General features: G+C 42.2%; 4 protein-coding genes across 6 annotated transcripts; 1 reads left to right on the top strand and 3 right to left on the bottom strand.

The window, feature by feature from the left end:
- Positions 1-2,044: 2,044 nt before the first annotated feature.
- LOC115044796 (gamma-enolase) lies at positions 2,045-6,046 on the bottom strand. Of its 2 annotated transcripts, XM_029504061.1 has the most exons (12): positions 5,962-6,046; positions 5,735-5,830; positions 5,565-5,623; positions 5,402-5,471; positions 5,161-5,294; positions 4,837-5,059; positions 4,558-4,755; positions 3,823-3,899; positions 3,284-3,408; positions 3,087-3,195; positions 2,723-2,781; positions 2,045-2,585 (listed from the first exon to the last, which is right to left on the bottom strand). In XM_029504061.1, exons 1-12 carry the CDS (start codon positions 6,044-6,046, stop codon positions 2,516-2,518), a joined length of 1,305 nt encoding a protein of 434 aa, XP_029359921.1. In that variant the 3' UTR covers positions 2,045-2,515. The 2 variants fall into 2 exon arrangements, with proteins under 2 accessions (XP_029359921.1, XP_029359923.1); XM_029504063.1 differs by lacking the exons at positions 5,402-5,471; positions 5,565-5,623.
- A 1,737-nt stretch (positions 6,047-7,783) lies between these two features.
- On the bottom strand, positions 7,784-12,147 carry mlf2 (myeloid leukemia factor 2). Its single transcript, XM_029504119.1, has 8 exons — positions 11,821-12,147; positions 10,591-10,699; positions 10,457-10,492; positions 9,914-9,967; positions 9,669-9,797; positions 9,203-9,362; positions 8,768-8,992; positions 7,784-8,264 (listed from the first exon to the last, which is right to left on the bottom strand). Exons 1-7 carry the CDS (start codon positions 11,862-11,864, stop codon positions 8,781-8,783), a joined length of 744 nt encoding a protein of 247 aa, XP_029359979.1. The 5' UTR covers positions 11,865-12,147; the 3' UTR covers positions 7,784-8,264; positions 8,768-8,780.
- A 556-nt stretch (positions 12,148-12,703) lies between these two features.
- Positions 12,704-16,710, top strand: cdc42l (cell division cycle 42, like). 2 transcript variants are annotated; one of them, XM_029504138.1, is made up of 6 exons: positions 12,704-12,782; positions 14,460-14,564; positions 14,723-14,795; positions 14,904-15,013; positions 15,337-15,534; positions 15,645-16,710. In XM_029504138.1, exons 2-6 carry the CDS (start codon positions 14,460-14,462, stop codon positions 15,732-15,734), a joined length of 576 nt encoding a protein of 191 aa, XP_029359998.1. In that variant the 5' UTR covers positions 12,704-12,782; the 3' UTR covers positions 15,735-16,710. The 2 variants fall into 2 exon arrangements, with proteins under 2 accessions (XP_029359998.1, XP_029359999.1); XM_029504139.1 differs by lacking the exon at positions 12,704-12,782 and adding an exon at positions 12,800-12,873.
- A 1,415-nt stretch (positions 16,711-18,125) lies between these two features.
- wnt4b (wingless-type MMTV integration site family, member 4b) lies at positions 18,126-20,559 on the bottom strand. Its single transcript, XM_029504098.1, has 8 exons — positions 20,396-20,559; positions 19,895-20,048; positions 19,641-19,725; positions 19,392-19,523; positions 18,965-19,107; positions 18,729-18,869; positions 18,399-18,561; positions 18,126-18,295 (listed from the first exon to the last, which is right to left on the bottom strand). The coding sequence occupies exons 1-8, from the start codon at positions 20,482-20,484 to the stop codon at positions 18,126-18,128; spliced, it is 1,077 nt and encodes a 358-aa protein (XP_029359958.1). The 5' UTR covers positions 20,485-20,559.
- Positions 20,560-25,643: the final 5,084 nt, after the last annotated feature.

Here is a 25,643-nt window from a genome sequence, read left to right as displayed (position 1 = left end):
AAAAAAAAACAGGGGTGCCAACTGAAGACTGTACAAATTGATGCGTACCCTCGCCTCTTCCCCACCCCCTTTCGCCCCCCCTCTTTTTCTTTTTCTTTTTTTTTTTTGCCCCCCTTTCCCACCCCCCTTTCCCACCCTACCTACTCCCCCTCCTCCTCTAAGACGACTTGCACTTTTTTTTTCACCCCTCTTCGGTCTTACAGTCACAATTTTGGCGGAGGGGTGAGCCGGAGAGAGGGATGCACGTCGGGTGAGAGAAAGAGAGAGAGAAGAGGGCGTGATTTGCATAAGGAGAGAGAGAGAGAGAGCGAGAGAGAGAGAGAGGGAGGAGGAGGAGGAGGAGGAGGAGGAGGAAGCGAGGTGCGGAGAGAGGGCCAAAACTCTGAGGAGGGAGGGAGGGGACCAGGAGGGAGGGTCTCTCTGCTCCCTCCAGAGTCACCTTTACTGTATGGGAAGGCTCCGCTCCTGCCCGAATGACTGGCTGCTCGGCCTAATCTCGCGATGAACCCCGCACAGACAGAAATGTCCAACGGGTCTTTGTTCTTGAAGACCGCAACACGGGCCGGTATGAATGTGGACTGAAGAGAAAGCACAGTGCTGTTTATTTTTTTTAGTCAGGAGAGCGTTTTAATGTCAGAGTCAGCGGCCTAACAAAGAAAGCTCAACTCATTGGGAAAAACTCAACAATCAAACAGATGAACAAAGAAAGCTGGGCCTCTGTTTTTTCATGTGTGTGTCTGTGTGTCTGCCTGTCTGTCTGTCTGTCTGTCTGACGGGGGAAAGCTTGCAGCGGTGTGTCCAGTCAAGCGGCTCTGCAGACCTCCTCCTCCTCCCCTCTGCTCCTATGTCTCTCTCTCTCTCTCTCTCTCCCTCCCCTTCACGCAGCCCCTGTCCCGTCTCCTATTGTGTGGTTACCATGGAAACCCGACCGGAGACAGTGCCCCGTGCGCCTGCGCCGCCCAGCCGTCCTTCATTGTCGTCATCCTCACCACCGCCGGCGGCAGCAGCAGCTCGAGCGCCGACAGGAACTTCCCCGAGCCCTCCGCGTCGCGCTCGCGCTCCCTCTGCTGCGCGGTCGGCGTAAGACTACGAGCGCGTGCGGCCGGAGGCTGCGGCGAAGCCACAGCGGCCGCGTGGGACAACAGCACCAATGGAAGAACGAGCAATTTCAAATACCGACTCACTGATTTCCCTATTTCTTTTTCCAATGCAAGAATCATAAGAACTGATTTTATTAAAGATTATATGAATGTATTCATGTTCATGTCTTTTCCTCATTGGACTCTGTCTAACCTTGTTTTATTTTAACTTGAAATATTATGTTTTGTGACGTTTTTTGGTCTTGTGATATCTTTCTTTGTGATGCATACATGTGAGAAATAAAAATCCTTAGATTCCTGAAAGTCCCGTTAAGGATTAAGATTGTTTATTGAATGTAATGAATTCATAATGATGACCTGTGGCTGTACTGAGTCAGTAATATCAAGGAAGGTGCTTTGTGTTTGACAACTGTTGTAGAGTAGATGTTTTAGGTTGTGTCTTACTGATAATATGGACAGATCGTGTGTTACATCCATTTGTAAACCATAAAAAAAATCATATTTGGTGCTACATATGTGGAATAGCCTTGCGCGATTGCTATTCTTTTGTATACTTCAAATGTAAAGTTTTGCAAAATTTATTAATTTTTCAAATCCATTGTGCCAAGTTCCTCCTCAGGTTATGTGCTGAATTCTTGTTAGATTCTTCCATAAATCCTAAGGGATTTGTTAATTACCATTGAGGGTGAACGTTGTGCAGTAAGTAATCACTATAAATACTGTAGGATAATATAAGTGCATTATTGTAACTGCAAGAGAGACTTCAACAGCGTGCAGCCGCAGCTGCAAAACACCTGAGTGTTTCTTCTTTTCAGAGAAAACTGCACAATCCTGCTCTGCATAAGTGCTTTCAAGCTTCCCATCCACATTTAATTCAGTTATAATTTTACGCGAACAAGAGAAGGGATAAATGCACGGAGAGCTTTGGTTTTAGGTGACACGTCTTTATTGAGTTTAACCTTAGACTGACGAAGTAACAGCCAAAACTTTGTAGCAAGCTTCTTTGTGTGCACAGAAACTACACAAGGTACAGGAGGAGGAAGAGGAAACAACAGTTCACAGAAGATCAAAACGTTTCTGCAGTAAGTTGCAGTGAGACAGAGAGATCAGGAGACAGAAACAATCTCACAAGCGTAATAAGGGAAGTAAGAGCACAGCATTTCTTTCCACCAGCAATTGCTGCAACTGGCTGTGGTCAATAAAGTCAATTACTTGCTGAAGCGTCAAGTCAATATAATTTAACTACACTGCATTATCTATGTATTTTAGTTAGTTGAAAACAAATTGGTTTTAGTGTGTTCAGAGGTTTGTCGAACCAGATGAGTCCATATCTCATTACTCTATCTATGAAAGAAATAAAACATGGTTGGAAACGATTCTGATTCCTTGTGTGTCACTACCTCAAACAGCAGCACTCAAACTGCAGTGGGGTTACGAAAGTTGTGGCCAGCATAGCGTGCCTGGTCACCCAACTCTTCCTCGATTCTGAGACAAGAGGTAATGAACAACAAAGAAAAGAGATAGAGAGTGCGTGAAGTATGATAGTAGCAGCATGAAGAACGAAATGGATAAGATAAGCTTTTCTATATGTATAAACACACAGGTAGAATAAAAGGTCTAACCTCATAAGCTGGTTGTATTTCGCCAGACGTTCTGAGCGACACGGAGCTCCGGTCTTGATCTGCACAAAGAATATCACGAATCACAAAAGAATACAGAAACAGCTTTATATTAAATGGCATTTGGACGGCAGATTAAACAATGGTTACTGCCCCTAGTCTGTAGGAAGTCTTGTTAACTGGAACCAGACCAAAATTAGTTTGCCTGCAAATTTCTGATAACTGAACTTTAGTCATTTCAAGACAGTTAATGAACTTATTCTTTTGGACATCAAAAATTCAATTCAATTCTATGTCAATTTATGTAAGGTGCAAAGGCATAGAAATGCGCTAGTGTTGCGTGTTTCTGAGTGAGCATGTGTGTTACCTGTCCAGTGCAGAGACCAACCACCAGATCAGCTATAAAAGTGTCCTCTGTTTCTCCTGAGCGGTGGCTCACCATCACACCCCAGCTGTTCTCCTGGGCCAGTTTACACCTGACAGGTGATGAAGCAGGTGCATCATATCAACAGTATGACAAATCAAGGCACTATCTTTAATGTGCAACATGCAAAATCAACGCACGCTTTAATGGCTTCAGTGACAGAGCCAATCTGGTTGACTTTAAGCAGCAGGCAGTTGCAGGCTTTGTCCTCCACAGCTCGTTGTATCCTGCGCGGGTTAGTAACCGTCAGATCATCTCCAACCACCTGCAAATGAATACAACACAGTCACAGAAGAGATTGATTGGATTTTTTTTTTTTTTTTTACAAAAAGGAACTGAACCATCTTACAAATAGCAATAACTGTGAGCTTTCATTGGATGGACAGATGGTCCATTTGGGTGGGCAAGGCTTATCCGCACCCCAGCCCACCGTAGACATATCCCTGAATCATTTTAATCATTTATATAATTTCTGTCCATACAATGAAGTCAAGATGAAATTTATTTAATAATCTCAATCAAGCAGTATAAAGCTGTACTGATCTGAACAACTGGTCAGGATACCTCAAATTGGATTTGAACAATTTGGACCATTTTCAAGGATGGAAGGGCAATCCTCTGCTCAACTGCTGCCTCTTTAAGGACCAACTGAACTAATCCACATTATGTTATAATTTACCTGGATGCCCACTGAGGCTGTGAACTGTGACCAAGCAGGCCAGTCATCCTGGTCGAAAGGATCTTCAATAGATACGACTAAAAGAAAAGGACACAGTTAAGATCATTTTTAAACATCCACGGACAAATTGACTTTTTTTTTTTTTTTTCAAGAACCCCCTAAATTTTCTCCAATTGCTCAGCTTACTAAGTCAATAAGACTTAAGCACCTAAAGTGACATCTCTAATAAAGGTACTAATTGGAGTAATGTATTTAAATGAACTCACATTACACAGACATACACACACACTTGTAAAAACAAGCAGGAACCACACCATTGACAGGGTAAAGAGCCACATCAGAGTAGGCCCCTGTTTGCCAAATGTGCACTGTACCGCATAATTAAAACCTCTTAAACAGACCCAAGTGTCAGGAGGAGCAATCAGGCAGTGGAGATCTCAAGCATTCTTTTTTTTTCCCTATCTCACCAGCTCTTCACCAATGTAGGAGGTGATGAAGCAAGTATGACAACTGTAGAAATATTTTTAAAAATAGGCCTCCGTGTCAGTTAAATGATAGCTGCTATCAACACAGGCACCGTTTTTCTTTAAAACCTGAGGCCAAATCATCTGGGTAACTCAATAAACTCCAGCTACTGGAGTTTCTGACATCATGTTGTCCAGGTAACAAAAACTAAGCATTTTTGGCATATATGCAACCCATGCCATGCACACAGACACCGATCACATTACACACCTGGATAAGAGTTAATGAAGCCCTGGTAGATGTCGGCAAGCTCCTCAGCACTGATGTTGCGGGCAGCGTTGGGTGGAGACTTGAAGTCCAGGTCATACTTGCCCTCAATGAAAAACTCTGAAGCAGCAACGTCCATCCCTATTAACACTTTGTCCGTGAAGCCCGCCTTCTCTATGGCTGTCTTTATCAGCTCCAGGGCTGATGAACACATGCGGGAATAAGTGCGATTAAAACTCAGACTGTGAAATTATAATACATTCACTCCACTGTTACGCTTACCTTCACTGTTCTCTTGTATGTTCGGGGCGAACCCTCCCTCGTCACCCACATTTGTAGCATCCTGACCATACTTCTCCTTGATGACACCTCTCAATGTCTGGTACAGCTCAGCCCCCATACGCAAAGCATCACGGAAAGACTCCGCCCCAACAGGAAGTACCATGAACTCCTGCATGGCCAGCCTGTTACCAGCATGGGAGCCCCCATTGATCACATTAAATGCCTGAATGTGGAGCAGATAGGACCGGACAAAATATATGGGGTTTTATATGTGGAAGATTTAACTTAGAGCTCAATGTAAGCAATACATAATACATGACTCACAGGGACTGGTAGGACCAGCTCTCCATTTCCTGCAAGATCAGCAATGTGGCGGTACAAAGGGACACCTTTCTCTGCTGCACCAGCTTTGCATATGGCGAGTGATACTCCCAGAATTGAATTGGCCCCAAACTTAGCTGGAGGAAACATACACAACGTCACACAGCACATGGATGCACTATGTGGTCACTAGAGCGGAAATATGTCATGCCATATACATGGCAACACTGTGAATCAGCCTTACATTTGTTGTCAGTGCCGTCCATTTCTATCATCACGTTGTCCAGTTTGTCCTGCTCCAACACACTGATTCCCTGCGACAAATTATCCAGATTTGATCCTTAATATCAGGTGCATCTTATTCCACTTTGCTCCTAGATTTGAACTGGTTTTACTCTCATACTCACCGACTGGACAAGGGCAGGCCCAAGGGTGTCATTAATGTGACCTACAGCCTTGGTTACACCTGAGACAGCAGGAAATAGGGAAATGCAGTATGCATGGACTGTCAGTCAACCCACTTTCATGTCACAAAATTAAAAAAGAGAAGGCAAAAGACAACACAGATGGTCGTCACCTTTTCCCTTGTAGCGAGTCTTGTCTCCATCTCGGAGCTCCAGAGCCTCGTAGATCCCAGTGGACGCACCACTGGGCACGGCAGCTCTGAACAGACCTGGAAGACAGATGGAGGGACAGGTACAGAGTTAAAGTTAGTTAGTTACATTAGACAATGTTCAAAACTATGAAGAGCTGAAGAGGAAGAGAGGAACGTGATTGATGCTTTTAATACATTCTTTTTTTTACCTTTGTCTGTATGCAGATCCACTTCCACAGTGGGGTTTCCTCTGGAGTCCAGGATCTCCCTGGCAACAATATTGACTATCGACATCCTGTTTATAAAAAAAAAAAAAAAAGGCTTATTAATCTATTCTGCATTTCACATTGCAAGAACGAGAATCTGATGTATGCAATTATGTGTACAAAAAGTATATGCATGCACTAATAAATAATAATTAAAAAAGCAGTATGAAGACAGATGCGTTTGAACCTTAACATAAAAAGGTCATGTCAGAAATACATTTCATTACAGCCAACACCAGTGCTTTAGTGTTTCAATTTCACATTAGTCATAAAGACTCCACACTCTCTTCCTTCACTTGCACACATACTGTGATGATAATGACGCAGCTTTAAGGATAGAAAGCTCTGGAAAAGATGCTCCCTGGCAACATGCTGGCACAAACGTCCACACCCCGACCCAGAGAAGGAAAAATAAATCCAAAGCTAATGATGCATACCTATTTACATTTGTAAAGTCGAACTGTTCTGGACCAAATACCAGTTCAATGTCTTTGCTCTTTCAGTCAGACTGAGAACATCGACTAATGGAGAGGAGAGATGGAGAGTAAAGAGACTACAGCGAGATGAGAGGGGAGAGGAAGAGGTAGAGGAGGAGCAGGGGATGGGATGATGAAGGGAATAAAGAAATAGATCAATCTTTTTAAACATTACCTGCAGTGTTGGAAGCCTAGTCGGGAAAGTGAGCGAATGTGGGCGAATGAGGAGAGGAGGACGGGGAAGGTGGGAGGGGAAGGAGGGAAAACGTACGACATACAGGGGGGAGGGGAAGTGTGTCAGTCACTAGATGATGCAGAGAGGAGGGGAGGATACCAAAAAATGGGAAATAATGAGGCAAGTGCAACAGAGCAGAATAGCAAGGGTTGCATTCGCTTATTTTCCTTTTAGGAAGAGAGGCAATCTGCAGAGCAATGTCTGTTTTGGTTGCACAGTAACCTTTTTCAGTTTCAACCTACGTACTCAACCTCATCCTCTGACTCCCTACCGGCCCTTTCATTTGTGTGATTCTGCATACTGTGTCAACATATGCTCATCTGCTGTCTAACTACAGTAGCAATCTTGACATGTGAGCAAATATTGTTGCAGCAAATTGCTAACATGTAGAGGTAATTTGTAGTTCCACGCAAAGTCAGGCAGCGCTGTTACATGACTGAAAACTAGGGGTTTGTTGTTGAAAGAGAAACAAACATCCATACATCTAAGATGCAGATGACAAGCAGGAGATATCAAAACAAAGAAAGGATGAGTAAAGACAGGTACACAAAACAAGCCGCCTCGTCTGGGAACTTCAGAGATCTAATGACGGGGATTAAAGGAGACAAGAAGACAGGTAGACAGGTGAAAGGAACAGTACGTACTGGGAGGGAGAAGGGGGGTGAATTTAAAAATAGTCGTGGATGTAATTAAAGATACAGCGAGCACACAAGAAGGCAGGCAGACGGGAAGCCTGCTAGGAGAGCTATTTGTCTCATTGGCTCCACTTTTGTGCTTCATCTGGAAGTCACATGACCTGCAGACATGCAGGCACTGAGAAAAGGCAATGTACAAATACATATACAGTGTTCGGGGGTCTGCATTGCTGAGTTGTCAGTGGAATCACAACCACATAATCACAGATTTACACATTCAAAGAACTGTCAACTGTCAATACATTGCATGATGGAGCAAGGCCTGAAGAGGAAACAGAGATTTACAGAGTATAAAAGGCTATAAAACTGTTGCCTCACTCGTATATATAGCATGAAAACATAAGCACATCAGAAACACATTTTGCAATTATCTAACAATGTTTAATGAATTTTTATTCAGTTAGATTAATTAGTTAACAGTATACAATTCAATTCACCGACACACTAGTGTCTTCACAAACATAAATTGGACTGTACAGCAGATGTACTATATACTGTAGAATTTTAGTGCAGTGGGCAAAAACACATCAAGTTCTGAGAATGAGTATATATAAAGTGAGTGGAGTTATACCCATGTTTACGCAAGGGTTTCACTTTGTGTGTATGTGTGTCTTTGTAACAGTATAAGTTGAACTGTAAATGTAACTATCAATGATGGGGGTTTTTTTGTGTGTATATGTTCGGACATGTTGTGGTTCTTTATGTATAGACAGTCCAGTCATATCAAACGTTTACGACAGGCAGTTGTGGCAATCATCAACGTCCGTCTTCAGCGTGGTTCACAGCATTGGGGAAAATCTTCCCTCACCTCCTTCCATCTGGTTGCCTCATGTGTGACACCTGCAGGCACAGCCAACCAAAGCCACAGAGTTGATTATTACAACAACAGACAAATCGCAAAAAGGCAAATACAATCAATAAAGAATTTTTCTCAGGTCGTTATGGTTGTCCAAAATGGTCATTCTGCATGGAACTTTACTTTAGAAATTTGGTGACAAAGTCAAATATTATGGAGAATTTCACATAATGAGACTCTTTCAGAACGCTGGATTAAAGTCGGATGGATGACATGAAATGATGAGTGGTATATTGGCATAGTTACATTGTAATGTGATTATGCACCATGGATTTGTCAAATAATTTAGCACTGATGCTTTTCAATGGGACACAGTTTATTGGAGCCGTCTCACAAGATGTAAGGAGCAATAACTCTGCAAATGCACTGTTATAAAGGAAACCTTGGTATTATTTCTGGTGCTTGCATGCCATAGAATCTATAGTATCTTGCATATAACAGCAAAATATATGTGATACCTCCACTTGCTCAATAATGCTTTTCTTACCTTTGTTACCTTCTCACCAGTCGTAACGGGGACGGGTGTGGGGCTGACGGTGTCTGGGGGATTCGTGCCGATGACCTGGTGGGGGCGTTGAGCTAGGAGGGGCAGTCAGAGCCAGCTGCTGGCCTCCCCCTCGTCGATCTCGGCCATAGTCCAACCCTCGGGCATTTGGGGGAGCATACCTTCCTGCCTCCCTCCTCCACTCCTCATCAAACGCTGCAGCCTCACCTAGCAGAATGGAAGATGCTTAGTAACCCATAAAGCATATCCTGTGTGGTTGTGGCAATGCTAACCTTTTAATAAATAACATTATTTTTGTTTCTTAAATGCAGGAGGATTTCTTGTATTTTCTTGGAGTTTAATTCTATTTGATAATGCAACTTTAGCAAAGACTAACATCTTAACTCATAAATCAACTTTTCCACCCCAATGACTCACTCTCATCAAGATTAATGAAGTCTTGCCGTTCTTCACGATCTCCCGTGCGGCGATTTCGTGAACGCTCCATTATGTGTGCACGATCCCCGATGTGATGCCCAATGGCAAGACGCTCAAAACCACTCTCGCTGTCCCTCACTGACTGCCGTGTCTCACGGATCTGAGGTGAAAAGTGAGAGGCAACTCAGTTTACTACAACAAGCAGGATGCCCTGCACTCCGGATGAACTCAGGCTGAAATGTTTGTATGACAACTATGATGTTTACACTGTACATGATGTGTTTATTGTCACTACAAGTATAGATCATTGAATGTGTTAATGAGGCCAAAAAGCCACAGTCATGCCTGAAGTAACTAAGCATGAAGACCCCATGTCATTCAGAATTTAATCAGGTATCTATAAAGCATAACAATAACAACAGCATAACAACTGCAGATAACTATTAACTAGTGAAGTTATTCTCACCCCTCCAGGGCCTGTTCTTGTTTCACTGGTCTGCTGATAAACATTAGGAGTCCCTGTGTCCAACGAGGAATAAGAGATCACTGTAGAAGAGGAAAACGTCTGACAGTTTGGTGAACCTGACATTCTTTCCTAGAAGGAATAAAACCAAAAAGAAGAAGGTAAAACAAAAAGAATTGTTCAGATAGCGGTTCCATTAAATGAAAATAAGTTTCTTTATTTTAAGTAGGTTGAGAGGACTCACGCACCATGTTTCCCATCATTTCTCCCATCATGCCAAACATATCCATGAATCCACCACCCTGGAAAAATAATAAAGATAGATTTTAAATTTTCATTTGTTGAAACGTGGAATGCAAACGGCATCACATTATTATATATATTATAGTTATGGTTTATATGGTTATGGCATTATGGTTAGCGCTGTTGCCCGAAAATAGAAGGTTGCAGGTTTGGTCCCGGGGCCTGGGGCCTTTCTGTGGAGAGTTTGTATGTTCTCCCCGTGCCTGCCTGGGTTTCCTCCAGGTAGTCTGGTTTCGTCGCACCGTCCAAAGACAAGCATGTTTGGGTTAAATGGTGACTCTGAATCGCCCGTTGGTCTGAGTGTGAGTGGCTGTTTGTCTCTGTATATTGACCCTGTGATGAACTGGTGACCTGTCCAAGGTGTGCCCTGCCCTCACCCAATTTGTGCTAATTAGCACCCCCCCCCCTTTGGTAAGCTCCATTATAAGAGAAACCTTTAGAAACAGGACTGTAGTTCAGATATACAAGAATGTCAAATATCTACTCACCATTCCCATCATGCCAAACGGGGCCAGCGGACCAGCCTAAAAGAAAGAGTGCAATGACTGTAAAATCAAAACTCTGTGAAACATTCAAACAACTAAACTAATGTGAACAATCCATCAATGTAGCAGCATGTTACCTGTCTACGTGGTGCACGATGAGGCTGCATCTGGGGAGCAAGGGCAAAAGGGTCCATACCAAATGGTCCAAACAGACTCATCTGCTGCCTGTGAGCTGCAAATGGATCCCTACAAGAAATCAAAAATACCTGTGTCCTTTTTTATCCTTTCATTCGACAAAGTGTAGCTGTATAAACACTCACATAGATCCGGAAAAGCAGAACATTATACCCAAAAGAAGGCATTTCATTTTTTTTTTTTTTTTTTTTTTTAATAAAAAAATGGATGGATGTCACATTTTATCTGGATAAAGGACTTCCAAGTTTCAGGTCTCAAAATGTCATGAGCTCAAGACATTAGCAATCTATTTTAATTTGAGCATGAGATACTCTTGATGTACTCTCCTGTACCTCAGTCTGCACAGCAAGCCATCAAGTTCAATATTGAAAAGCTGAGCATTGTTCTAAAAATGTATTTACTCTTTATTTAGACATTATAAATATAATGATCAAAATTGAAATCAGCTCTTATATGACAAAGGTTTTTGTTCGTAGACTTACTGTATAACATTTCTTATGAATGAAAGCCACTTAAAAGTCAAACTTTTATGCGTCACCATCAGGGTGTCATATGATGAGCCAAGCTTATTCTGGAGCATGAAAGACAACCAAAGCCATGAGAAACATCAAGAACCTCATGTAGACATGACTTGTATCACTCCAACGACCTAAATCCACAGAGCTGCTTCAAACAGCCATCTTAAGTGTGATCGCACTATATGTTGATTTAATTTATTTACTTTGTGTGGAGGATAAATAAGCAGCATGGTGTTGAAGGCCTCTTTACTACACTTGCCTGACATCTTTGACACGCATCTTTCACTCCTGTATAAAAATTCAACCAGGCCAGAAAAGACAAGGAAAAAGCTCGTACTTAAATGAAAACAGCTTTAACGTGGCTTCAAAAACACGACAGAGGCTGCAACGCTATTGCAGTGATCCTTTGGCATTTTAATAACGCGGTTTGAATCAATGCTTGACAGCTTTCCTTTTTTTTTTTTTTTTTTTTTTTGTTATTGTCTATCCAATATGGTGGACCTCTGCAGGCCCAGAGAGCTGGCTACAGTAACGAAATGTACCTGCTCCAAGCCACCGGAAAATACATACACATTTCCGTGCCGAGATGCTCGTTTCAAGAAACACACCGAGACCAGGCGGATCAAATAAAACGGGACAAATGTCAGTACTTACATCATGAAGGGGTCGTCATCGACGTCATTCAAGAACCGAAACATGCTAGATGATTTACCTCAGCTGGCTGATGGTAGCCAGCTAGCTAGGTAAACAGTCGCGTTTTTCAAGGATGAAAGAAAATAACGGGCTCAAAATTAAAGTCAGGTTGAAATTATGAAGCTTTATCGGGCTCTGTGGGGAAAAGATGAACCCCCTGCTCCTGTTTACCAAAGAAACTCACGGCCCAGAGTGTCAGGAGATAGTAAATTCCAGAAACCTGGACTAATGCATGAAAACGGAAGTCGGTCCTCTGACAAAGAGAAGCAACACGGCTGTCAAGTTAGCATTAGCGCTGTCAGCTGTGACTTCCGGTCATTCTACCTTTACTGTTTCATTTCCTGAGAGGTTTCAAAATAATATCCCTTCAACAATTTCATTATTTTAAATAGAATTATTGTAAACCAAAATATCCCAAGATTATACGACATTATTGTAAAAGTACACCTCAAGTGGCTTCCAGGTGGCTGGAAGGTACACAAAGACATGCATCCCAGTGCATGTCTTTTCCATCTGATACCTCTACCAATAAAAAAAAAACAGGATAAACAAAAGTATGGTCATCAGCTCAAAGACAAGTTGGAAGCTGTTTCAACAAAACCAAGAGCCTGGCACAAATGAACTCAGTAAGTCATAATGTCCATAATGAAGTGGTACCAAGTGACAGGTTGGTAGTTAACATATAGCTTTGATGGGCCATATCACAGTCACTATTTCAGACAAAGTGAGAACAGTTATATTATTTGTACATATATATATATAAGCAGTAGACTTTTAAAAGAGATCGTGGTTTCCGTCCAGCAGGGGGCGCTGTTTCCTTTTTCCAGCCGGGGCTCTGGCTCGTTTTGTCCGCGGCTGCGCTCACAGTAATCCGACCCTCAAACCCGGATGTAACCAACGCCTAACCTGCCTGGAGAAAAACGGTGAGTACAGTTAGAAAATCCGCCCAAATTCAGCATTTCTGCCTTATTTCACCTCGGCACACATGTAGGACAGCGGCCCGGACGATGTGAGGTGGGTACTGAAAAGAGCAGCCTGTTTGTTGGACTCCTAAATCCGCCGGAGGTGGTGAAGTTTCCAGAGCTGGATTCAGAGTTTGGCCAACAGCAGTCTGCTTTCATCAGGCTGTCCTGATTGTCAGTGGTCGACCTATTATTATTATTATTAATTTATTTTTTTTTTGTTTGTTTTTGTTGATACTTACTGAACTGCAGTTAGCTTAAAAAGGGGACGTAAGTTTGACGGAGGGCGGACTCGGTGACATGTTGTCAGCCCCAGATAATAAGACCCCTCATTCACCCCCGCCGGGTCAGCCTCTGCTGCTCACTTATCTCCATTTAGCCTCAAAACTTTGAGAGGATTGTGCTTTTAAGTGTCAGCGGATCTCTGTCGAGCTGCTCGTTCAGCGGAAGTGCTGGAGAGAAACCATCTGTGAATGAGACAGGGCCAGCAGGCCGTCATTGTGCTCCTTTCCCCCCCGTCTTTAACATCCGTGGTATGTAGCCTATGCGGAAGTGATTCAGTGTCATCAATAAAGTTCTGCTGGCACATGTAATAACAAGCCTGGTGTTACAGAAGCCACGATTTAGATGATTTCTCCCGCTGCTCTTATCTCTCAATCACCGAGGAAAAACAACACTGAATCATCAAATCTCTGCACACAGATATGCTCTTTATTTTATAGTTTACACTCTGTGCAGTGTCTCTTTTCAGCTAAAAGCAGAGCGTTTTCGATGTCTCACATTTTCTGCTTGGATATATCATTGTAAACTCACCAAGAAATCTAAGTCCACCCTGTTAACATCAGTGAGGATGGGCTGAAGAACAGAAATGCATCTTCATGCAATACAAAGAAACAGTATACAGATGAATCAACATGTAGCTTGAATAGTGTCAACAGAAACTAAGAAAACCTTAAATGCAGCCACAGCTGACAGCCGGACTATGTTATATATATATATGTATATAAATATGTGTCATTATATGCAAAATAATTAGAAAAAATAATAATAATAGATAGACATGAATAGTTGTGACTTGTAGCTGACCAATAACAACAACAACTATATATGTTTGTTTGTGTGTTTGTGATTATCAGGTCTTGTTTTTTTTTTTCTGACCAACAGCCCCAAAACAATAAAAGACTATGTGTCATGTGTAAGAAAGAAGAGAGTTAAAAATCCATATTTTACTTGAAACCATAAACAAGACAATTTTCCACTTAGCAGAGTAGTTGATGATAATTTTCCTGTTGATCTTTTCAGTGGCTAATTTCTGCTTGTGTACTTACTGGGGTGCGATTACTGGTGGTTAAATGTTTAGTAAGAATGAAACACCTGATTCAAGAACAAGTGTTTTAAAACTGTATGTGTATACAGTACTTTTAAAAAGTACCACTGCCTACCACAAAACATTTCTAACCAGTCTATTAATGTTGCCCCTTGGACTGTTGATGTTAATGTGAAACTCACTTGCTGTATATGAAACCTTGCATGATGCAACAAAGCTTCTACATTGCTTATTTGTTACTTCCTCCGTCTTAACTACTGTACATTGCACCACTCTCGTCTGATGTTTCATATATTGTGTTTTCCTTGCAGATGCAGACTATAAAATGTGTAGTGGTAGGAGATGGTGCAGTAGGAAAGACCTGCTTACTGATCTCCTACACAACCAACAAGTTCCCTTCAGAATATGTGCCTACGGTGAGAACAATCAATACAGACTGAGTCATCTTTAAAAAGTGCTGGATGTAGTTATCTATTTACTTAGAGCCATTCTTTACTTGTTATTTTTGCCCATGGTTGAAAAAGGAAATATCATTCACACATGATGTGTTTTTTTTTTTCCCCTGTCTTCAAAGGTTTTTGACAATTATGCAGTGACAGTGATGATTGGGGGAGAGCCCTATACACTTGGGCTTTTCGACACTGCAGGTAACACGAATGTCTTTGAAAGTTTCTCATTTTCTCTGTAATTTCTGTTAGTGTGAAACTGATACAAAAACTTCCCTGTTCTTCTTGTCATGTGATTGTTGCTCTCAGGTCAGGAGGATTATGACAGACTGCGTCCTCTCAGCTATCCACAAACCGATGTGTTCCTTGTGTGTTTCTCTGTCGTCTCCCCGTCCTCTTTTGAAAACGTCAAAGAGAAGGTCTGGGGTCTTTTTTTTTTTGTGTGTGTGTGTTCGTTAGTTTTTTCATGTATTCTTCTGATGGTGTAAAAACTTATGAAGTTTCTAATATTTTTAATGAAGTTTAATTTGTCATTTTCAGTATTTTTTTTTACCACAAAGAATCATACAGTTGTTTGTTTGTTATTTTTGTTTTTTTAATAGCACCAGTATGATGTAAATCAGCTACTACACTATGACAGACTATGTCAACAAAAGTGTTTGATCATAGCAAAAAAAAAATATTCTGGGCATGGAAAAAAAGAAAATGTTATTTCAATGTCTGTATTGTTTCTCTTTTTCAGTGGGTTCCAGAGATTTCTCACCACTGCCCGCGCACACCCTTCCTGTTAGTGGGCACACAGGTGGACCTGAGGGAAGACAGCAACACGGTTGAGAAGCTGGCGAAAAACAAACAGCGCCCCCTATATCCAGAGAGCGGAGAGAAGCTGGCGCGTGAGCTCAAGGCTGTAAAATATGTGGAGTGCTCAGCCCTGACACAGGTGAGGGGCAAGTTTTCAGCAAGCTTTTAAAGAGAAAGCAACACATTAGCTATAATGTGCTGCTGAGCCTTTCTCTCTAACTCTTGTTTTCCCTCTTCTCTTTCACCCAGAGAGGGCTTAAGAATGTGTTTGACGAGGCCATTCTGGCAGCCTTGGAGCCTCCAGAGACCAAAACCAAAAGAAAGTGTGTTCTGCTATAGATGAACAAAGTTCATAAGAGACATAATGGTGTTAGAAAATAGACGGGATGAATTAAGACATCAGAAAGATCAATGGCCATTATGAAAAAAGGACAAAACATGGGTGGAGGGACATACAGTGCCATTGAGACTTATTCTAATACACATGTACACTGATTGTGCCTTCAAAATAAACTTTGAAAAGGCTGAGGCAGCAAACTTCAGCATGCAGTAAATGCAGTAAGTGTCACCATCTCCTTTTCTGTAAGCTTTTAAAAACTGCAGTGTTCTCTACAAATATTCAGGTGGGGCGGGCTCCCCTGCCTGTCACTGTTGCTCCAACTAAAGAAAGATTCATTCATATAGTTGCCTTTGGCCTAGTCTGTGTTTTATTTCTTGCAATAAATTGGGACATTAAAACCCAGTATATGAAAATGCAAATAGGGAAACAATTTAGTGATATTTAACATTAAGTTTTTAAAGAACTTTGGTTAGTACATTCACTAACCAGCATTTCATTTACTAAGGGGCAACTTGATGTTAAGTGGTACTTTATTTGTTTTCTTTTCTGACCATTCTGGATTGAATGATGAAAGCATAAGAGATTTACTGTCACTCCAAGCGAAGGTAGCTGTCAGAAATGACTTTCTTTTCACTCCCAATAACTTCTGTGGGAGGCTAAGTGCATTTTCACAAATTTCCCTTTTCAAGGTGACATGAATTTCTATTTTATTCTCCTTTTGTGTATATTGTATTAATTCTGTGACTCTGTTTTGGGAAATTTTTAGCAGTTATCCCTTTTGAAACTTGACTTTTTATTTTATCCAGATATTTTTATTGCTAGACTACCAACATTGAGTGATTGATAAGATAACAAATTAAGTTGTAATATTTTCAATAGGTCTTAATCTTTATAGAGATTGAGATGATAACCTTTGCTAGTAAATTTCTGGGTGTTTGTAATCACAGGATATTTTTAATAAAAATGGTTTAATGACACGGGGGGTATCTGTTTGGTATGTTTGAGTGAGAATGCTGCATGCATCAGAGAAATGTTGTGTTTTTACATTGTTTTTGACCATCAAATTCTTTGAATTCTTTAATGTGTTGAAGATTTTCCCTCCTTCATAAAGGAAAGTCAGTCTTTGAATATTATATATGAAATTTTGCAGTGGGCAGAAATGTATATTGGTGGAGTAAAGCCCATTTGGGAAAAAAAGGCCAGCTCTCCAAGGATTAAGACATTAACATCGATCGTGCTGGTGGGTAGAGCGTGTGACTCAAGAACAGGATGCTACAAGATCTTTGTTGGCGATGCTGGCTCGGCTCCAGGCTGTGAGCTTTGCAGCATGCCATTCTCCACTCTCGCAACCCATTTTATGTCACTTTTCAAGCTGTCCTATTGGCCCAAAACACAAACACAAACATTTACCATGGCATTACAGGTAACTGTGGATTTTAGAGACACAGGCCCAAATCTCAACAATGTGTTATACAGATCTGCATGTCAAGCCCACTGTTTGATGCAAATCCTTTTGAGTTTTGAACCAGAAAGTAGGAAATGGCACAGATGCAGGGCAAAAATTTGTATGAATAAATAAACAACCAGTCTCCGCCATGGTTGGACATTGTCCTTCATGCATTGCTTGGGAAAGTACTGTCCTTTGCAGTGACTAGTGCCTCTAGTGGTAAACAGTGTGCCTTTAACTTTGGAAATAACCTCTGCCCCCTTAGGTGAAATAAAATTTTAGGCATGTTTGACCAAGAAGGAACTCAAGAATCATTTTGGATAAATCTACTGTTTTATTATATTTCTTGAACAAACCTAAAAGCATGGCTTGGGCACAAACATACAGAAGAGATGACAATGAAGGACAAAACACAAGACAGACACTGATGTAAGTAAGAGTTACATTTGCTGTTTCAGAGGCTGAAGAGAAGATGTTCGAATAAATAAACCAGAGCAGAAAAAAAGGCATAAATAGAGTAAACGTCCAACAACATGCTAGTCTATGATACAATGTAAATAGTTTGCGTGACAAAGAAAATATTGCGGCACTGTTTTCTGCGTTAGTTCTGGTTAAGTTCAGCTTTAAAAGCTTTGTCAGTTCAATGCGAGACTAGTTGTTGAGTATGTGTGTTGATGTGTACGCGTGTGCATTTATATCTGGCATAGACTTACTCACTATTGATGCTTTGTCCTGTGCTCTAACTTTACAGCTTTTACAACAGAATACTCAAACATAACTTTAAGCTTCACTGCTTTGAGATGAGGATTCGTTTAATTGGATTTACTTTTGGTTGCCATTGTTCGCCATTGTTCGATTATTTGGTATCACTTAATTCCGACTTGTGTTTTGAAGTGTCTGTCTAGTGATTTGTTCAGGCCAGTTGGGTCTTGTTCGGGCTGTCTTACACTCTGCAGGTGTGAATAGTGACTGTGTTCTTGCACTGCTGGCAGCGGACGGAGCAGCACCAGGAGAATTTGCAGGAGCAGCGTTGAACCACCTCGGCCCGACCTGCTCTGTATCCTGGCCCACAGCACACCAGCTCACAGCCGTCTGGTGCCAGCCGAGAGGTTCCTGGGACAATGTTTTAGTAGACAACATCAAAATCTGTGACTGATTTGATCGTTAAGTTTATCGAAATTGTTTTCGTCTTGGACAGCTTTGCCTTTGACCTTACCATTACATCTCCTACCAGCAGTCCCAGGGATGCCATTGTCAGGGTCGAGATGGCAGAAATCTGGAGAGGGCGCAAGGTACACAAGGTCTCTGGCAGCAGGGGGTTTGACCTGGGGGTCACGGGGGAGCAGGGCTGTCCTGGATCCTATTCGAGTCAGGCGGACCTGAGAGGAGAATTCTCTAGTTCTAGTTAAGGCTGTGGATATGAGTATTTTCAAGGTTTTAGAGGACGTTGTGACATTTCAGGTGAAATATCTGTATCAATTACATCTTCATATGTTCACCTGCCTGGCAAAAGGATACAGGACAAGTAGAAGTTGGATTATGATACCTCTGTGGCTCCATCGAAGCGTTCCTTAAGCACAACGCCAACACGTCTGAATGGAGGCATGACCTTCCAACAAGTCCTCAACTCACAAGAGCCAGAAACACCATGACACTTACACTCCACCTGCATGTTGTGAAGGATGGCCTGAGGACAACAGGATGATGAATGTAAGTGGAAACAGAACAGATCTCTACAGTCTCAACAATTACAGCTGTGGAAATGAAGAAATTACCACCAACCTTTCGACCAGCTTCGTTGTTATGGAGGTTCATGAGCGGCCGTCCAACTGACAGCCCCTTGGCTCGCTCTGGTTCATCCACAAACGTCTGGGAGAAAGCCACCCCATAAGACAGGTTGTCACTGCACCCTGACCACTGAAAACCTGTGGCAGGGCAGAGAAATGACTGTTTTCAGAAAACTGGACCCTTGGATGAGTTGAAAACAAAAGCTGTTAAATGGAAAATTCACATATTCTCACAGAAGAGAGAAAAAACTGGTGACTGCGGTCTCAGCTGATGGCCAAATACCTGATTTGACGTCGCCAACCGGGACGTAAGTCAAGGTTGTAAATGTTTCATGCATATCTCACCAGCAGCAGTTTCATGCTCTGTGTGAGTCAGTGTGGATTTAGCCAGTACATTTTCATGCAACAGAATCCAAGCTCACCCTCGGGGCTGACCCCCCTGACCTTCCTGTCACAGCCACACCTCTCCAGCTCCCCGCGGGTGCAGGCTCGGGTCACAGCCACTGCCACAGCTGCAGAGGACAAAGCATGCACAAAGGCCGCCTCACGAGTGCCTGAATTCAAAATGAAGCACAGGATGCAGATTTTTATTTTGAAGTTTGTGGAAGTTGCTCATGCTTAGGTTTACTGGGAATTTATCCTGCGTGGCATAAAGTCAGTATTGAGCATACCTTGGTTCATAACTCTGCCAAATACATTGATCCCACGTGGGGTGGTGGAACAGTTCCACCGCCGATTCCTGAACTGGTGCTGGCACTGAGTTAGACAGTGACATGCATGATGGGAATACAAAGGGCACAGTGATAAAAACTTTAGTTGTGCTAGGACAATACACAACAATAACAACAATGTTGGTGGTTACAAGACAAAAAATTATCACACCACAGTGATTCAGTAGTTATGAGACTCTGCTCTCTGGCCATACCTCTTCTACGACCATCTCTGCTGCCTTGCGTACGGACTCCATGACCTCCCCCCGTGCCCTGCAGACCCCCACCTGTCCTGGGGTTAGCCCCCTCAGCCGAGCACAAGGGGCAGCACCGGACACAGGCCTGGAGCGGGGCAGCCTGGCCAGGGAGCTGGGGTAGAAAAAGTGGGGACTGGTTTATTGACTCTCAGCAGATTTGCAGGGTGAAAAAAGGAAGATGCATAATTAAGAAGAGCAGAGAAGGAACAAAAAGGATGAAGAGATAACAACCTGGCAGAGTTTTCGAAAGGATGGAAACATGGATGGGACCGGGCGAAGAAGACAGAGGAGGCACAGTGAAGGCAAAAAGAAAGAAAAGAGAAAAGGTCACCATGAAAGGGACAAAGGAAGAGAGCGGAGCAACTGAAAGAGATTTAGAGACATGTCACCATCTTTTAAAAGTTATAGCGTGACAAACAAACTCCCTCTTTCTCTTCCACCCTTGCACACTAGACTTACAGCCAGTTGGTTGCCATGGTGGGGTGGGTTGCCCATAGCAACAGGAGGAGGAGTGGTGCCGTGAGATTGACAGTGGAGACAGTTGGCATCAGACTGTCTGTCTGTCCGTCCGTTTCCGTGCGTCAGGCTGGGTCTCCGTCTCCACAGCTGAAGATGTCTGTCTGTCCGTGAGCTTGGTGAAGTTCTGGTTTATGTTTCTGGTCCAGGATCTGGGGATGATCCCCTCATATCTGTTGAAATGACAAGTAAACAGATTAGTGATAAATCCACTGCTGAAAAAATGTTAATCCTTCAGGTTTATGGGACATTAAACAAAAGAAGTTTCACTATGAGACAAAACATTTAGTAAAACTGTACAAGGAGGTCATTATTCAGATTTGGTATACAACAAAAGGACCTATACTGCTGTAAATGTATTGATTTAATGTGTCATATTCATTAAGTTTTCTCCTGGCAATTCTTAGTGTAAATAACCTTTCAGGTAACAATGATTCTTACCAGTTCATAGTACAGTGGTATCCACTTAGTCTTCGCTTTTTTGACCAAATTTTAATCAGCAAAGGCTTTCATCAGTTTCTTCTCTAGAACTGCCAGTGACAACAAAAGCATGCTCACAGTAGTGTTCACAAACTAGACAAAACACATCCCTTTATGTTAAAAAAGTAGTCCTCATCTTCAGTATCACTGGACAAATGGGTAAAATCTAACCTCAAAAACAATTCTTAAAATCCAGAGGTGCTAATAAAAATTGAATAACATTGTGTCCGCAGGTACTTAGTTCAGTCCCAGGAAAACAAATGTGTCCATTCCAGGTTGAAAGAGCACAAATGAGTGAGAGCTGTGAGATGGGAGTGATGGGTTATAAAGGAGGTAGAGAGTGAGGGTGGGAGAGAGAGGACAGTCGTGATCCTGGGCATGGAGTGATACCGATGGGAGGGGGGCCGTCGAAAAAAGGGTAATAGTACGACACAGTATTAAAGTGTGTAAGCATGGCCTATTGTGTTTGTTTTGCATGAGACCTAAAACCTGGGCTCAACCTGAAAACCAGAGACTTCCAAGTGATTATCACAGATTATTTTTAACGTGATTATGAATGCATTTTGGGGTCTCCTGGAATGTTTTACATACAGCCCACAGAGAACCCAAATTCTTGCCTTTTGTTTCCTTCACTGATTTTTTAAACAGGAGTATTGATCCACGGGATGTCCCACTAATCACAACATCAAAAACGATGACAAAGCATTTCTGTTTCCATGCATATACATATGCATGTGAGAAACTGTCTTACCTAATGTTTAATTTTCCCAAACTTTGTTGCTCATTTTACGAGCCCCCCCTCCCCTTCCACTATCGCCCCTGCATTTGCCCTCTTGTTCTCCCTCTCTCCCACTCCCTATATTGTCTTAGAAGAAGGGGTGACATTTAGACAAGGGGAAGAAAACACACTGCCGACAAATATTGGAACTGAGGCAAATAAATCACAAGATAGGAGGGAAAGGAGTGCACACGGAGAGAGTGGATGGGTGTTACACTGGGGTTAGGAAAAAGCAGCAAAGAATAACAAATCAGATTTGTGAATCACAAAGTGGAGGGAAAAAAATTTGTGACATGATTTGTGTGTTTAATGTTTGAGACGAAACTATAAAACACTATTTGCATCTTCATTAATTCTGCAGTTAGGAACAGACAGCATGAAATAAATGATATTTCAAAATCTTTATTGCACATGGTAGTTTTACCTTATTATGTCCCTATCTATATGTACAACCAGTAATATGAGGAAAGAAAACATATGAACTTCATAAACAAGTGTACAATGTTATTCAGAGAAGAAATGTGACAGACACTCTGTATTATATATATATTTTAAATATAATAATCATAATTATTATTACATTTTTGTACATTTTGTACATTTTGTAACTTGAAGCGTGATTCAAATGTGTCAAATATCCTCACAAAAATCTAATTACTTTCATCAGTCAGAGGTTTATCCAGGTAGCTTCATTAAGGCCACCAAAGTGTCAAAGTTAGGTAGCTGCTCTGCGTCGCTAGGCTGGCTAACTTTCAGCATGGTGGTTTATTGGATGCGCTGTTTTTTTCTCCATTATGGAGATGCTGAAGCAACAAAATTTATTTCATTCCAGGTAAGCAAAAGTGGAGACATTAGATTTAGAGCTAGCTGTGGGCTCAGTCCTGGTCCAGGATTCGGTGGCCAGTTTACCTGAACCCTTTGACACTCAGTTCTCAGTAAATGGTAACCCCATCCACACACCCTGTCTCTCTCTGTCTACATCTGTAAAGACAGGTTCCTTCTAGGCCCCCTTCCATCCTTTTTTGTCCTTCTCATGTCGTATTCCTCCTTTGTGTCCCCTGTTTCTCCAAATGACGTCTTCCGCTGTCTCCCACAGCAACGCCATGGTGATGAGCTGGCCACTGTCATGTCCGGCGCCTCTGTTATGCTCATCCCTTCACCCCTCTCTCGTAAATAACTTACCCTCTTTTTTTTTTTATCTTTATCTTTCCCCATTTTGTGGACATTTTATCATGCTGAAATGGTCTGGTACTGATTGACTGTAGCCAGGTTGCAGAGCCTAAAGAGATGCTTGTTAAAGCTTCAACATGACATACATAGAGATGACTTGCATTCCCTCAGTTGCAGTGGGAGGCAGGAGCAGACTTTCAGACACTATAAGGTGGGGCAACTGAGCTGCTCTTACTTTGTCCTCTGATGCTAACCATGCGATAGAAGATCGGCCCCATTCAGAGAAAATTTGCCTCGGGGTTGCTCTGGACTTCATGAACACATCACCCCCCCCCCCCCCCAAGACCACCCTGAGGTTGTTATGTGATAGAAGTGTGACCCACCACCTTTTGCTCTCTCCGTCATTCGTTTTGGTACTTCTCTGCACTTGAGGGCTACCTGCCTCAGCAGTTTGAGTGTGGATGGAATAATCATACCCGGCATGAGCATGCTCACATTGCTCAGGCATCTCTGCCAACAAAGAACTGAATGCACTGCTGTCTATGAATGTGTGCGGAGCGTGTGCATGAATATTATGGGATGGCGGGTGGTGGTGTTGTCAGGCAGGGAAGTGGGGGCGGCAGAGTGGGCGGTGAGCTGTGTGCACATGGGGGGGAGGGGGCAGCGGGAATGGACGACCCATGAATATTATGGAGTGATATTGGTGTTGTTGGGGGGGGGGGGGGGGGGTGGGTGGGGCAGCATGTGAGGTGTCTGCTGAGTGTGATGTGCAGAGATAGCTGTGCATATGGGATAGGGGAAGTGACGGTGATGCACGTGAGCTCTGTACACGCGCATACATGCATGTGTAAGGGCATTCAAGCGATAGTAACAGACAATGGCCAGACATAGGCCTTTGTTGCTATGCAATCTGCATGTACCGTACTGTGGGGAATATAGCACAGTGGCCACTGGAAGTGAAGAAGCAGTGGAAGGCCTCTGTGCTCCCATTTTCACTGCACCTGCCCTGTTCATGCCGTTGATACAGCAGGAATCGCTATTTGTATGAACAAGAAAAGACTCGACTCAATGCATATGTATGAAGTACTGTTTTTCACTGTCCACATATCCGCCTCTGGCCTTCAGGGAGCAGGCACACTAACCAGGTTTTCTCAAAACGAGGAAGTTAATAAATACCTCTCCGTTTAACATTGAAGAAATTAATAATATCGCTACTCCTCTACACTGTTTTATAATGTGAAATTAAAGACAAATGAAGAGTGATACTAGCTCATTCTGCTTTAATGAGCATCACCCTACCAGTGGGCCAGTCAGACAAATCAAACTCAGGATGTGTGTCCAAATGTTGTTCAAACCAGCCAAACCTAATTTTTGAATTCAAGTAGAGTTCCTGGGGTTTCTTCGCACACTCAATGTGTCATGCTAATTTTCTGGGTAAATGATCATAAAATGAAGCACGAGGCACCCTGCTGATAAAGTGGTGAAACGGAAGTGTAGAAATTATTCAGCTTTGATAAAGAGCTGGAATAAAATTACATGGACTATATATGAAGTTAAATTGTCCGCAAATATAGAGTAAGTTAAATAAATGAAGTTACTAGGGAAAATTCTTATATGCGCATAGGACACATTGTACATGAATACATCAGATATGAAATTTGACTGAGTGTGTGTATTAGAAAGTCTGTTTATAGAATAATCAGAATTACATGTGGCCTTCAAGTGCTCCCTTCTAAACTCTGATTTCAGTTAAAATATTTAGTAGGACCTTGCACATCCAGGTGCTTTGACTTATGAAATCCACTGATCACAAAACAGACCCTCATTAGATGAAAACAAAGTCTGGAGACCATTTTGCTGATTTATACTTATCACCACAATAAGGTGCAGATGACATGTATTGGATATTTTAATTACGTTCTAGTGTCACTGAAAAAGCCATTTTATCAAAATGATAGTTAAATAGTTTCTTGAATGGATCTTGCGTGTGGCAGCTCAGGTGTTGTTTACTGTTTAGGAAACGTAGCAGTGGCAGCATGTGGCTCAATTCTAGCACTTAAGAGAAATTTGCTCACTTGTCACCTGCGCCCAACATCAGAACAAGATCCTCTCTGTAGTCTGTATACCTGCCGATACCGTGGGTGCACTTTGACATTTAAAGACCTGCAGGGCTCAGTCTGTCAAAGGTAAGCTGACCAGATGTACAAGTATCATTTCTGTGCCTACCAACTCTGGCTCAGAATAATTTTAATAGAAGTTAGATCCACATCCACGTCTCGCTGACTGTATATCAATAAATGTTTGTTTAAAATGATTAGACACACATTTTGCCTTTAAGTGCTCCTTTTAAACTGTCATTTGGACGGCGCACATTAAAGTGCTTTTACTGCAAAATGCTGGTAAGAACAAAATAGACCCCGCTGGACCAAAAGCATCATTTGATCATCTTTTTTTTTTTTTTTTATAAAATGAGAAGCACACAGCCACAATGTGATGCAGCACCAGGGCCAAGAGGAGCCATCTGCAGCCGTAGCAGGCATGTAATGGGTATTTAACTTAATTCTTTTGTACAGTGTAATTACCATTTGTTGTTGATGTGATTTCTACATGCTCAGATTCCTGAATGTCAAACCCTGGAATGAAACGCTCAGTTATAGATCCTGTTTTGATTAGTCTCAAATGTGCAGCAGCTTAGGTTTTATGACAGACATCCCTCGAGGCCACGTGTTGTGTGCTTTTTTATGAATTGATTTACTCACTTTT

This window comes from Echeneis naucrates, chromosome 6 (assembly GCF_900963305.1).
Source record: "Echeneis naucrates chromosome 6, fEcheNa1.1, whole genome shotgun sequence".
NCBI classification, from domain to species: Eukaryota; Metazoa; Chordata; class Actinopteri; order Carangiformes; family Echeneidae; genus Echeneis; species Echeneis naucrates.
This window is presented reverse-complemented; position numbering and strand designations above follow the sequence as displayed.

Bases quoted from the DNA above. Each gene is read 5' to 3' on its own strand.
- LOC115044796 (XM_029504061.1), bottom strand. From the start codon at position 6,046: ATGTCGATAGTCAATATTGTTGCCAGGGAGATCCTGGACTCCAGAGGA. The intron at 5,831-5,961 runs GTAAAAAAAAGA...TCTGTCTTCCAG, and splicing joins GGATCTGCATACAGACAAAG to GTCTGTTCAGAGCTGCCGTG. The intron at 5,624-5,734 runs GTGACGACCATC...CTGCTGTCTCAG, and splicing joins GACTCGCTACAAGGGAAAAG to GTGTAACCAAGGCTGTAGGT.
- mlf2 (XM_029504119.1), bottom strand. From the start codon at position 11,864: ATGTTTCGGTTCTTGAATGACGTCGATGACGACCCCTTCATGAT. The intron at 10,700-11,820 runs GTAAGTACTGAC...GATTTCTTGTAG, and splicing joins GATGACGACCCCTTCATGAT to GGATCCATTTGCAGCTCACA. The intron at 9,363-9,668 runs GTGAGAATAACT...TTTTCACCTCAG, and splicing joins CAAGAACAGGCCCTGGAGGG to ATCCGTGAGACACGGCAGTC.
- cdc42l (XM_029504138.1), top strand. From the start codon at position 14,460: ATGCAGACTATAAAATGTGTAGTGGTAGGAGATGGTGCAGTAGGAAAG. The intron at 14,565-14,722 runs GTGAGAACAATC...CTGTCTTCAAAG, and splicing joins CTTCAGAATATGTGCCTACG to GTTTTTGACAATTATGCAGT. The intron at 14,796-14,903 runs GTAACACGAATG...TGTTGCTCTCAG, and splicing joins TGGGCTTTTCGACACTGCAG to GTCAGGAGGATTATGACAGA.
- wnt4b (XM_029504098.1), bottom strand. From the start codon at position 20,484: ATGCCAACTGTCTCCACTGTCAATCTCACGGCACCACTCCTCCTCCTG. The intron at 19,108-19,391 runs GTGAGCTTGGAT...GCCCTGCCACAG, and splicing joins CAGGGGGGTCAGCCCCGAGG to GTTTTCAGTGGTCAGGGTGC. The intron at 18,296-18,398 runs GTAAGGTCAAAG...ACATTGTCCCAG, and splicing joins TGCTGGTAGGAGATGTAATG to GAACCTCTCGGCTGGCACCA.